Below are 14,198 nucleotides of genomic sequence, written 5' to 3' on the forward strand. Positions count from 1 at the left end.
CGCAGTTAAATAAGCACTCTACCATGGACAGCTCTGCCAGATAACAAGGAAGCATGAGTCCATGGAAAAGATGACACCCTCAAGTGGACTGACATTAATCTAAACAAGAAATGCATGTCCATCATTGTATCTACTAAAACGGTAGTGGAAATTAGGCTGCTTAACATAGAATTTGCCTGGACTTATGGGTTAAGAAGTCATGAATAGAAACCATTAACAAGACAAAATGTCCTGTTAGCTTGGAATCCCTTACCAGTTTTTGGGATGTACCGTATTTTTCGGAGTATAAGACGCACCGGAGTATAAGACGCACCTTAGTTTTTGGGGAGGAAAATAAGAAAAAGACTGATTGGCAGGTGGATCGGCCTCCTGGAATACCCCCAATCAGCTGTTCCCAGAGGTGAATTTTAGCAACAGGTTTCTTGGCTCTGTGCCTTGCTTTTTTTTCGGCCTCTGAAACTTCTGAAAGTCTGTTTCAGAAAAAAAACTTTTTTTCCTCCCTCTGAAAGCCTCTGAAACAGAGCTTCAGAAAAAAAGCCTCTGAAGCTCTCTTTGGGGGCTTTTTTTCTGAAGCTCTGTTTCTGATGCTTTTTTCAGCCTCTGAAACCTCCACTTGAGAAGCTGGGCGGGGCTACATTCATAAGATGCACCCAGATTTTCACCTTCTGTTTTGAAGGAAAAAGGTGTGTCTTTTACTCTGAAAAATATGGTAATCACTGTCATGAAGAACAGCCAAGAAGTCTAGTTTATGATGCTAAGGAGGAGAAAAATAGAAATATATCCTTTGACATCCATTCTCAAGGATACTTGCATAGAGTGTTTACTTTTACTTTTCCCTGGTAGTGTCAGCTATACCTGTCTTGATCATGTATTTCCTTAAATAAATTCCATTTCTGTCAAAAGGTCTATTTCATGAATAATCAATTGTTCATTCAGATTAATGAATGGACTCAATGTTTACCATGCATGCATGAACATTTTGCCAATACCCAGATCAAGCAACATATCCCACATAATAACTTAATAGTATTTGTATAGAATAGAATAGAATAGAATAGAATAGAATAGAATAGAATAGAATAGAATAGAATAGAATAGAATAGAATAACAGAGTTGGAAGGAATCTTGGAGGTCTTCTAGTCCAACCCCCTGCTTAGGCAGGAAACCCTACACCACTTCAGACAAATGGTTATCCAACATCTTCTTAAAACCTTCCAGTGTTGGAGCATTCACAACTTCTGGAGGCAAGTTGTTCCACTGATTAATTGTTCTAACTGTCAGGAATTTTCTCCTTAGTTCTAAGTTGCTTCTCTCCTTGATTTCCATCCAGTGCTTCTTGTCCTGCCCTCAGGTGCTTTGGAGAACATCTAGACTCTCTCTTCTTTGTAGCAGCCCCTGACATATTGGAACACTGCTATCATTTCACCCCTAGTCCTTCTTTTCATCAGACTAGACATACCCAGTTCCAGCAACTGTTCTTTATATGTTTTAGCCTCCAGTCTACTAATCATCTTTGTTGCTCTTCTCTGCACTCTTTCTAGAGTCCTGACATCTTTTTTACATCGTGGCGACCAAAACTGGATGTAGTATTCCACCTGTGGCCTTACCAAGGCATTATAAAGTGGTATTAACACTTCACGTGATCATAATAATTTATTAAATGTACATGCTGCCCAACTGCAGCTACTTTGAGCCCATGTCTTTTCATTTTACAATTAAGTTATACATCTCGCCCATCTGCTATTCATACATCTCGCCCATCTGCTAACCTAAAATAAATGGAACTCCAAAGAGCACCTGTAATTTTGGCAGATCATGGATAGGGACAAAACCAGAAGTCAAAATATATTTTGCAAAGCTTTGGAGACATGACACTTATTTGCTGATACACAAAAGACAGCATGATTCTGAAATCCAAGCAACTTTCTTTTTGTTCTTTGTTATAGCTGATTGGCTGCCTTTTGAAAGCGGTGGGCAAATTGAACAATATGTTTCCTCTGCACTGTTTTGTTTGCCGAACTCCAAATGGTAAATCTCTGCGCTTCCTTTTCCCCCACTCAGGATTTGCGTGTGTAGATTGTGAGTCATGGAGTCAGCAAACAACACACACTTTGAGAACATCACGAAGGAAGCCAGTCGAAAAGAGTATGTCATTCAGCAGTTGAGAATAGCGGCCCAGCATCAGAACGATAGTCTAGAAGCTTTGCAAGTGATCAAATTCCCTCTGGGAGCTGAGATGGCAGAGAATGCAACGGAGAAACTAAAAACAGGAAGTAACGCTGCCAAGGAGAAGCAGTGTAATGATTTAGAGAGGCTGACCCTTAAACGTAAGATGGAGGGCGATGAGAAGACGGTAATGAGAAAAGAGCCACGCCTGCTGGAACAAGAGAACCTGGTTTCAACCGTGTTGCTGTCCCATATCCCCCTGAAGAGCCTTGTAGAAGTAGAAATGAAGTTGATTTACACAGATGAAGAGAATGTTTCCTATGAGTTTCTAGAAACTCAGAGTCCCAGCTGCGTACAACCCAAATCCTTGGAGGTTGGAGGCCCAGATAGTCAAGGAACAATAAACGTGAGTCTTCAGCCCCAGATGGATAAATGGCTTCAGGTATCCTTGAAAGATGCGAGCACTTGCTACAGACAGAAGAAGTATGCCATGGCAGCTGGGCAGTTCAGGACAGCTCTTGAGGTAGGTAGGACACCTTAAGGGAAATAAGACTCAGGGAAGAGACTGGTCTGACCTAGGCTTCCTGAGACAGTAAAAAGCACACAATTAGTCCCCAAAACCCTCTTTTTATTTTAACAGCTGTGAATTCTGTTCATTCCCAGCCCATGATGAGTTTGTAAAGAGTCCAACAGAAGTCTGCCACAGTCCTTCGGGATAAGGCTGATAAGCCTGAGTCTTCGGAGAGGGGTGGCATATAAATTTAATTAATTAAATTAAAATTAATTAAATAAGCACCCACCTTTATCTCCTTTGACCCGCTGCCAAAGACCTAATTTGCAATTAGCTTTGCAAGGCCACACGGAGCACAGAGTCAAAACGGAGCTTCAATATTTAAACCAACCAGCACGAACAAAGTTGCTTCCTGCAAAGGCTCACATGCCTTTGCACCTCCTTTATGTCTTATGGGAGGGGCCAATCATCTCCAAGCCTTACTCCCGAGTTGCCCCTTTGTCTTAACTGTTCTTGCCTTCTGGCAGTTCTGTGCATGCACGCACTGGGAACAGGCTCTCCCTGTTCCTCTGCGTCACTGACGTCAGACTCTGGAGGCTCCGGAGTCAGCACATAACTCCCAGATGGCCTTGGCCCCATCTCTGCCTCTGATGCAGAGACCTCATCCGAGCCTTCCCCAGACTCCAGGACTGGCCCATGTTTCTCCCCAGCCTCCTCACTGTCTGACTCTGCTGCAAGCTCCACTGGCTGCCGGCAGACCACAACAGGGGGAGGGAAGGTCATGCAATCAAGGGCAGAAGTTTGTTTGCCCTTGTGGGATTTTACTGGAATCCTACTGCTGGAATTCTCTGCGCTCTTTCTAGATTCTCAACATCTTTTTTTTTTATATTGTGGTGACCAAAGCGGAATGCAGTATTCCAATGCTGTCCATTTCATGCTCATTTCTGAGTTGTATTTTACAACTCAGCCAAGGCACCCAGAGCTTCCAATTTTGATGGGAAAGGGAGAAATGGTGGGCTTTGTTTAAATGGCCCTCTAAAAATGGGCAAGTGACACTGATTAGATATGCAGTAACTGGAAGCTGGAGCGATTGGTATTTACAGGAAAGCGATTGTTATGTTTGGTCCTGATTTCTCCAATGCTCCCAATTTGATTTAATTATCCTGGAAATCCCTTCTATCATAACAACATAACTCCTACTGTGCCGAGGCTCATAATAATCTCATAATGGCCCAGGGTTTAGGCTTAATCAGATTTTCGGTTCCCTGTCCTATTTCCTACAACGTTGCTATAAAAACTGACAGAATCACACACACAAAAAACGATCATTGTTTAAATATCTTTATCAATTTTCTTCCCGCTCGTCTCTACGCTCTACCATCTCAAATATATAAACACAAAAAGACACATTTATGCATAATGAAAAACATCAGAAATTGGATTACCCAGTGCTGGGAACAAGGTATGATAAACTGTTTGCTCGTGTGGTAGATTCAGTGAAAGCATGGCACTCTTTCCTCACCACAGATGGGCTGATTTAAGTTGCTGCGCTGCAAAGCTGAGCAACTCACGGCATTTTCTATATGGGGATGGTCCTCGAGTTAGGACCCCAAAATTTCCTGTCTTGCTAAGCAAGACGGTTGTTAAGTGAATTTTGCCCCATTTTACGAACTTTCCTTGCCGCAGTGATTAAGTGAACCACTGCTGCTGTGAAGTCGGTAACATGCTTGATAAGTCAGTCTGGCTTCCCCAATTGACTTTGCTTGTCGGAAGGTGGCAAAATATATTGCGAATTTAAAGTATTAAGGATTAGAAATGGTGAGGATTTTGAGATATACTCCCTTGATGGATTGAATAGTGTTAATAACTGGTGTTCTTAGTAATCCTATATATTTGGAATATTGATGCTATGGTGGGATAATGAGTGATTTTTAAAATATGGAAGGATAACATTTACTAAGGGATAACAAACACAGGGTGCGAAGAAATGTTATTTATGCTTAAATGAATCAATGGGAAAACGTAAAAGGGATATGAAATGAAACTAGTATTGTTTGGAGTTGGAAGACTAGAACTCCACATATTATTTGTATTATTATTGTTAACATTGCAGAAAAAAGACTTGACCCAATCAATGCACTGTCCACAAAATCTGTATTTTTATAGGGAAAAAAATAAAAAATCTATTTAAAAAAAAAGGTTGTAAAAGGGGATGACATGACCGCCGAGAAAACCGTCATAAATATGAGCGAGTTGCCAAGGTCTGAATTATGATCATGTGATCATGGGGATGTTGCAATGGTTGTAAGTGTGAGAACCCCCTCCCATAAAGTTACTTTTTTCAGTGCTGTTGTAATTTCAAATGGTCATTAAATGAATGGTTGTGAGTCAAGGATCACCTGTATATGGAATATATGCAGAGGTGGGTTTCAGCAGGTTCTGACCAGTTCTGGAGAACCAGTAGCGGAAATTTTGAGTAGTTCGGAGAACCGGTAGTAAAAATTCTGACTGGCCCTGCCCCCATCTATGCTCTGCCTCCCAACTCCCAGCTGATCAGGAGGAAATGGGGATTTTGCAGTAACCTTCCCCTGGAGTGGGGTGGGAATGGAGATTTTGCAGTATCCTTCCCCTGCCACACCCACCAAGCCACGCCCACAGAACCGGTAATAAAAGTTTTTGAAACCCACTACTGAATATATGTCTTCTGCTCTACACATAATAATATGGAACTAAGGGCAATTCAGATCAAGCTTAAGCAACTGGCATCCTTGGACCAAAGCAGAACTGAATAAAGTTCAACAATCTCTGCCCCATACAAACAAAACTTTTCTTCTAGTGTGAAAAAATGTTGCTTTATATTCTGTGTGCTACAGTATGTGGGATGCAAGCAAATCACTTTTAAGACTTAGCCTCCTTTTCTTTAAAAAAAAAAAAATCCCAATTAATCCACAGGGAAGCAACATTTTAAAAACCCTTGTGGCTCCCTTTGTTTTCCCCCTAGTATTCTTGAAAGTACTGTCGATCCAGGCTGCTGGGAACACGGCATTTTCAGCTATATGACCTGATTTTTCTCTCTCTCTCTCTCAGCTCTTTGGCTCCCAAAGTGGTATCATAAATGTTAAGTAGGTGGTTCAGCAGACCACAAGCTGCATCAGACCACTTTTGATAGCCATCCTTCCTCCCCCATCTTCTTCCTTAAAATGCTTCTTTGGGACTGTTGCCTTGTATCATCTTGAAGTTAGAGAAGACGAATCCCCAATTAAGGAGAGAAGAAACTCACTTTTTCTCCAATCCCAGTTAAAAATGTAAATCACAGAATGAATGCAAAGATTGTGTTTTGAGAGCCAAAGAAACGGAGCTGTTGGCGAACCCTACAGCAGGGATGGCTAACCTTTTTGCTGTCACGTGCCAAAAGTGGGGGGAACGTGGGAGTGTTGCACACACACATGCCCACACTCATAATTCAATGAACCCCACATGCATGTGGTACCCCCCATGCTCCCCCCACTTTGGCACGCGATGGCACGGTGGGCCCAGTAGGCCCTTTTTTCGCCCTCCCCAGGCTCCAGAGGCTTTCTAGGAACCTGGGGAGGGCAAAAATGCCCTTACCCACCCCCGGAGGCCCTCTGGAGGCCAGAAGCAGCCTGGTTCCCAACTTCCGGTGGGACTGGAAGGCCTGAAAATCAGTTGGCCGGCGCACGCATGCGCGCTGGAGCTGAACTAGGGCAACGCTTGTGTGCCCACAGATATGGCTCCGCATGCCACCTGTGGCACACGTGCCATAGTTCGCCATCATGGCCCTACAGTGTTGTGAATTGACGCACTGAACATGAATTTGGGCCAACTCCGGGAGACAGAGGAGGACAGTGGAGGTTTGGTGTGCTATGGTCCATGGAGTCGCAAAGAGTTAGACATGACTTAGCAACAGCAACAGCTGTGAATCATCTTAAAGTGGCTTTCCCTAACAGGATATCCTCCTGAAATGTTTGATACTGAACTTGGCAAATTTCTTAACTTGTGTGACTCTTCTTATCAACTGTACATGAAGCCACCTTGTCAACCTCCTTCAACCTAGTGTCCATAAGAGTCATGAACTTCAAATGATTTGGATTCTCCTCATATATGGCTAAGAAGGCTGAGAACTGAAGCCCATGTAACTTCTCACTCTGGCCAGAATGAGAAACACTGTATGGTGGCAAGAAAATTGATCATATATAAATCAACAACCCATTGCCCTTAATTGGACCATCTCTGTTTACATTTGGGCATCAATGTAATGCTTTTCAGGACTTTTTGCTTTGGCAAAGGCTGGCATTGTCAACATGCAGGACCTCTGTAAGTGGTACATAAAGAAAAAGGAACTGAAGGGTACCAACAGAGCTGTCCTAGATCACTCTCATACTACTACTTCATTTGTGTTGGAAGCACCTACCAAGGCACTTCCAGGTTGAAAAGATTAGCTGGTGACATCACCATTGCCCAGGAGACACCCAAGGGGACTCCTTTCATGTCCCTGGTATCTTCACACTGAAGTGGTACCTATTTATCTACTTGCATTTGCATGCTTTCAAACTGCTAGGTTGGCAGAAGTTGGGGCAAGTTGACATGAGCTGATTCCATCACACGGCTCACTCTCGGGTTTCGAACTTCCGAGCTGTCAATTTCTCAATGGTCTTCTAACTCAGCATCCTAACAACGTAAGCCACCATGGCTTCACTCCCATAATTTATAGAAAAGGAGAGGAAAATCATGTATGGCAATTTCATTGCCCTCTATTGCTGATTTCTTGGGAAACCGCCAATATACACTCCTACTCTTCCCCTTCCTCCACCATATCTTTCTGCTGCTCTTCCTTGATTTTTTATTCCTAGCCCATGAGACCCCCATTGCAGAAAAGCATGTTTTCAAACCACCCCACACACAAAACCTGGATTTGTGGTGTTCCTTGACAATCATTGTCATTATCCTAGGTATTGCCTTGCTCAGAAGTGCTTCAGATCGGTTTTCAATCCTTCTTCGTGATGCAGGATTCCCCAGAGGATCCAAAAACAGTCTATTTGGTGTGTGTATGTTTATTAACCACTGTCGTTGTTTGGGGACCAACTTGTAATTAGCTCCTCTGATTTATCCCCAGAGGGAATATTTTCTCAACACCTGGCCCACTGAGAAATGTCTTAGAAGTAAGAGGCTGTATCAGCCCACCTGCATAACTCACGTGACACTGAAATGCTTAATCTCTCCCCCCCACCCCCGTGCTCAAATATTGATTGTCTTTTAATTCTCTTTTTCTAAGAAAGGAAACGGTTAGAGATCCAGAGTTTTCTGATAAATTTCACTTTAGCTTCTGGTAGGAATAAATTAGCAAAGTGTAGAAAATGAGTGTCCGATATTTTTAGCTGTTGCAAAAAATAGAATTCTAAAACCTCTCTCTCTCTATATATATATATATATATATATATTTTCTATATATTTTGTGGGTTGTGTTTGAATTTTTTATTGCCAATCAGTTTGAGAATCATCCAGGGAGAAAGGCAGGATACAAGTGGAATTCATCATCATGCTTTATCGAACTTGTTATTAATTGATTAGTTGCGATTCTTCCTTTAGATGATTGGATTAGTCCTTGCAATTTTTATCTGACCTTTTTCTGCAAGAGTTCAAGATGGCTTACATGAAGTTTTCCTTAATTTTATCTCTCAGCCAACAGCTCTGTGAAATGTCCCTATTGTGCAAACTCTGGGGCTAACTAAGACCTGAACTTTAGATGCACTTTCTTTTTCAGAATGTTAAAGCTACTCATGGTGGTATTTGGTTCATAGTAAAGATAGTGGTTCTGTCTGCACAGAGAAAGTCCCAAAGGTGTTTTCTTTTTTTTTCTGGTGGCAACTGGAGTTTGTTTTTCTTTGAAGATGGTTCACTTCTCATCCAAGAAGCTTCTTCAGCTCTGACTGAATGATGGGGAAGGGAAGGATTTATATTCTTTGCAGACAGCTGGTCATTTGCATTCTTTTAGAGAGTCATTAAGGCCACTTGGAGGTTTATCTGTGTCCTCAGGGTCACCTGAGTAGGGCAAAAGAAATGCTAAAAGGACTGTGTTGTAGACTGGAGATAGATGGTATCATATCTCTCCCCCTCTGTTGAGGGAGGGCTGTTCAATTTTGACATAGATGGCCTCTTTGACCCCTCTTTCAAACCAGCAGTCCTCTTTGGCCAAAATGTTTGAAGACAGCAAAGTCCACATTTTGGACAGAGAGGACCACTGGTTTAAAAAAGGGGTCAAAGAGACTATCTATGTGAAAAGTGAACAGCCCTCCCTCAACAGATGGAGAGGGATATGACATCATCTATCTCTACAACACAGTCCCTTCAGCAGTTCCAAGAAGGTTCCACACCCATTTGTACCACTCAGGTGACCCTGACCTGGAGGTTTACAGATAAACCTCCAAGTGGCCTTAATGACTCTCTAAAACAATGCAAATGACCAGCTGTCTGCAAGGAATATAAATCCTTCCATCCGCCACCATTCAGTCAGAACTGAAGAAACTTCTTGGATGAGAAGCAAAATGTCTTCAGAGAAAAACAAATAAGTCCAGTCGCCTCTTGAAAAAGCACCTTTGGGACAACCATGACCTGGATGACTGAGAAATTCCATAGACATGCAAAGAGAAAAGTTATGAAATTTTGACTATTATTAGAAAAGGGATATGATGGAAATAAAATGGGTAAGTCTTTATATTTGGGAAGGTTTTTAACTTTGATTGATTGATTGATTGATTGATTGAGTAGAGATATAATTGATAAAGTATACTTTATATAATTGGATTTTTATAATGTTCTACTCTTATTGTGTACACATTTTTGCATTGTTTTACTCCTTTTAACTCTGCAAGCTGCCCAGAGTCACCTCGTGGTTGAGAAGGACAGCAAATAAATTTAATTCATTAATAACATTAATTAATTATTAACATTAAATAATAAATAAATAACTTTATTTTCATTGTACGTGTATACACAGTATACCCATACAACGAAATTCACTTAACACCCAAAGACCAGGTCCAACACACATAACTATCCCCAAACACACTCCCACTCACCACAAATTCCTCACCCCTAAACCACCCAAACATCCACACAACATACCAAGTAATACTGTCCAAGAGCTCACTGACGGTGGCCCTTTAGTTCATGGTTGAGTGCAATTATAGCTCTGGGATAAAAACTATTCAGAAAACGTGTGGTCCGAGTTTTAATTGTTCTGTAACTTCTGCCAGAAGGCAACAGTCCAAAAAGATTGTAAGCAGGATGGGAAGAGTCTCTGAGAATGTTATGCAACTTTCTCCAACAGTGAGATTCGAAGATGTCATCCATGGCTGGTAGCTGGAATCCGATGATATTCTGGGCAGTTTTAATGATTCTCTGTAGAGTTTTTTTGTCCGCTACAGAGCTGCTCCCATACCATGCAAGAATGCTGTATGTCAGGACATTCTCAATGGTGCTACGATAGTAGGACAGAAGTAGATGCTGAGATAGATTTATCTACCTGAGCATTTTCAGGAAGTACAGCCTCTTCTGTGCCTTCTTCACAAGCATGTTAGCATTCATAGTCCATGAGAGGTCCTCCGAGATATAAATGCCCAGAAATTTAAAACTACCCACCCACTCCACCTCCTCACCATTTATGTACAATGGTAGATGTACATCTCTCTTCTTCCTGAAGTCAAATATAAGTTCTTTAGTTTTTGTGGTGTTAAGTGTAAGATTATTTTCATTACCCCACAATGTCAGCCTTGTACTTCCTTCCTGTAAGCAGACTCATTGTTCTTATTAATGAGCCCCACCACTGTTGTGTCATCCGCAGATTTAATAATTGTGTTGGTGTTATACAATGGGGTGCAGTCATGTGTGTACAAGGAATAAAGGAAAGGGCTTAGCACACAATCCTGGGGGGCTCCTGCGCTTAGTATCAGAGTAGAGGAATGGTGAGATCCTATCTTTACTGACTGTGGCCTACTTGTCAGAAAATCCCTTATCTACAAACAAATCCTCTGATTTATACACAAATTGGACATTTTAAAAAACAACCTGTTGGGTAAAATGGTGTTAAAGGCAGAGTTATAATCCACAAATAACAGCCTCGCATGTTAATAACATTAATTCATCAATTAATATTTAATTATTAGTTAATTTATAACCACCACCCCACGCATCTTTCTGTTTGGGTGACTCTAGGTGGCTTCCTGGAAAGATAGCTAAGAGAGAGCATAATAGTGATCAGTATTAGGTTTCTCTCCCTCTCGTAAAATGTTAAAGGGAGGTCATCACAAGACCTAAATCTGGGTAGGTTCAAGACTTATAGAAAGAAGTGCTATTTTACAGTGAACGTCTATGGAAATTCTCAGTCATCTATGTTAAGGTTATTCTTGGCTCATAACCGATGTTATGGGTTATTGAGCAGAGTACCCCTTGAGTATGCACATGAAAACAGCTGAGAGTGCTTATGAATAATCACAGTTATCATACAGACACACTTAGTTGTGGTAGTCTTTTACTTTTAGGAAAAAGTAAAGCAAAGTCCAATAACAATCCAGGTCATACATAGATAAGGCGATAGTTAAAATATCAATTCAGAGATATTCCAAGTACAAAGTCTTCTTACCAGTTGTTGTAGTCATTACACAATAAAAGAGTTCTTGAGTTTCATACAGGAACAAGTTCAATATTAAAACATTCAATAAATAGTAGAAAGCAACAAGTAGCAATGATCAAACAGTGATCATGCAGAGAGAACAGGTAGAGAGTAACAGCAAATAAGCAGATAAAATGGTGTAGTGTCTACAAGCCATGATTCAGGCTTCTCTTTAAGTACATTGGCTACAGAGCTTAGCCAATCAGGATACAGGATGATGCAATACAGTCTTAAAGCAATATAATACCTTTTGACTGCAAACATATATTGATAGTTTATATATTGCCTGACCAACTAGTTAGACAATAGCCATTTCCTAACAATCTACGTCATGTTTGTCCCAAAGGTGCTTTTTTCAAGGTGCAACTGGACTGAGCTGAAGAAACTTCTTGAACGAGAAGTGAAACGTCTTCAAAAAAAAACCAGCAAGTCCAGTTGCCTCTTGAAAAAGCATATTTGGGACTATTTTATAGTACTTTGGTACTCTTTAACTACATCATGGTTAAAGGATCAAGTTCACTGCCATCAGGTGTGATTTGGAGGAAGCTATTATTGGTGGTTACCTGTCTTGATGTCTAAGTACTTCTTTCCAAATCACAGGTTGCATCCTCCACGTCTATAGGAAGATCAGTAGGTGAGACCCTGGTACCTTTAACATGTGAAGTAGTAATTCCACTCTAATTTCCAGCTCCTTCTGGATGTCTGATTCTGACCTATTCACTTTAAAGATGGTTCAGAAAATGTAGAGCAAATTTAGAGAAGGGAAGCCAGGACAAATGGAAGATTGACAAACTGAGGAAATTGAAGACCACAAGAGATGCCGCAGGACTTTTCTGAACTGATACCACAATCTAAAGGGCACAAAAGTGCAGTTCAACCTGCTAATATCTCAGGTTCTTGTGTTCAGAGGGAGGTTGAATAGATATTACAGAGGGATGCTAGGCTAGGTATGGAGGTTGACCTTAAAGGCTACTTGCTACTCTGTCAGCCTTTCTGAGTTTCCTAGATACACTGCGTTTCTTATTTTGACTGATTTTAAACTGCCGCAATGGTACAGTTTTAAGCGACGTGCAGCAATATCTTCAAACACTGTCACAAAACCTAAATGAATAAAAGTGTATCTTTAACATGCCATAGCAATAGCATAGTAAAACAGCTGCACATCCCATCCATCATCGCATTTTATATTTATACTAACAGCATTCTGCACTTACCACTCGTGCTATTATCTCATTTGCTCCTTGGAACAACCCTGTTTTCACAGGCTCTCTAAATGTCAGGATAAAGGCACCGATCTTGTATCTGATTGCAACTGTCCCATGAGAAGGGAGCTCCTGCAGAAAATGCTCACTTCATCCAGCGTCCTGAGTTCCCATCCTACATCCTGAGCAGAGGTGGTATTCAGCCGGTTCGTACAAGTTCAGGCGAACCGGTAGCAGAGATTGTGGGTGGGCTTGCTCACCGCCCCATCTCTATGCCGTCCTATTTAGGCATGTTTTCGAGGCCGGGCGGAAGGCGCATGAACAAGCAAAGCGTATGCATGGAAGGCCGGGCGCATGCACGGAAGGTGCATGCGTGAAATGAGCGCGCACGGGGGGGGGGGTGTTGAACCAGTGGTAAGAATATTGGAAACCCACCACTGGTCCTGAGCAATTTAGGTGTCGATTTATACAACTGACCTTATGGCCAACGTAAGCTTAAAAAACCAAAATATATAACAAACATTAAAATATAACGATTAAAAAAAGAAAGAGCAGTCAGGATTTTTTTTAAAAAGCACAAAACAATATCAAACCACCAGGGCTTGAACAACTTCCTGACTCTTATGCCTGAGTAAGGAGTCAGATCTTCATCATTTTCTGGAAGGGCTCAATCTGTCTCAGGTGGTTAGGTGTGCCAGAGCAGGGGTCTCCAACCTTGGTGACTTTAAGCCTGGTGGACTTCAACTCCCAGAATTCCCCAGCCAGCTTTGCTTGTTGTTTACCACAGTTGAATGTTCAAAGCCAGGTGATGGACTCTGCCCCATTGAAATAAACAGACCTTATGTTTACTTACTCCTATGAGTGGAAATTGTTAGCAAGATGTCTGGGGCAGGAGATCTCTTGACAGCCAATTAATTATACTGATAAAGACGGCATACAAATTCTAGAAAGGTTCCCTCCTTCCATAAATCTCTTCCAGAATTAAATTTTACACTCTGTTGTCCTGAAAATAATCTCCTCCAGGTCATTAAACAAACAAATGAAGTAAGTTAATGGCTGCTGTGTTATTTTAAAACCTAGAAAGAGCTCCAGCTGTATCACCATGCATACCGTATCAAGTGCAGCGTTTGTCTCTTGGATGCAAAATGAAGACCTCGAATAAAGTGTGATTAATTCACCAGAGGGCCATAGAGATCTCTCAGCATGAGCTGGATTAATTCCATAACCCACAGATGGTCATTATGGGCTGTGCCGAGGTGATAGTGAAATAAACATAAGTGTCAGTCTATTTATTTATTTTAAAAACTGTAGATTTAATTTTTCTTTAAACTTAACTCTTTAAGAATATTCTCAATATGCAACGCATACAATTGCATATATCTAATCCGGAGCTCGGCATGCATTCCAATATCCCTAGGAAAGATACACATGACCTTCCCTATATGTCTGCACAAAAGACATTGGAAATAAATCAAGGTTGTTAAATCACAGAGACTAGTTCAGTTTCTCAATCTCAGCAACTTTAAGATGCATGGATTTCAATTCCTAGGACCCTCCACCAGGCATTGCATTCTCCCATGCTGATTGGGGAATTCTGGGAGTTGACGTCCGTACGTCTTAAAGGTGTTGA

The 14,198-nt window shown here is 41.4% G+C and overlaps 1 protein-coding gene across 3 annotated transcripts in view; it reads left to right on the forward strand.

Moving 5' to 3' along the window:
- Nucleotides 1-14,198, forward strand: part of SPATA16 (spermatogenesis associated 16) — a 211,815-nt gene that overhangs the window by 15,116 nt on the left and 182,501 nt on the right. For all 3 annotated transcript variants that reach the window (XM_034438961.3, XM_034438964.2, XM_034438965.3), the window contains exon 2: nt 2,062-2,689. In XM_034438961.3, coding sequence (XP_034294852.2) covers nt 2,087-2,689 — 603 coding nt within the window. In that variant the 5' untranslated portion in view covers nt 2,062-2,086. The remainder of the gene's footprint in view (nt 1-2,061; nt 2,690-14,198) is intronic.

Source organism: Pantherophis guttatus, chromosome 6 (genome assembly GCF_059756535.1).
Source record: "Pantherophis guttatus breed Tessera chromosome 6, ASM5975653v1, whole genome shotgun sequence".
Classification (NCBI taxonomy): Eukaryota; Metazoa; Chordata; class Lepidosauria; order Squamata; family Colubridae; genus Pantherophis; species Pantherophis guttatus.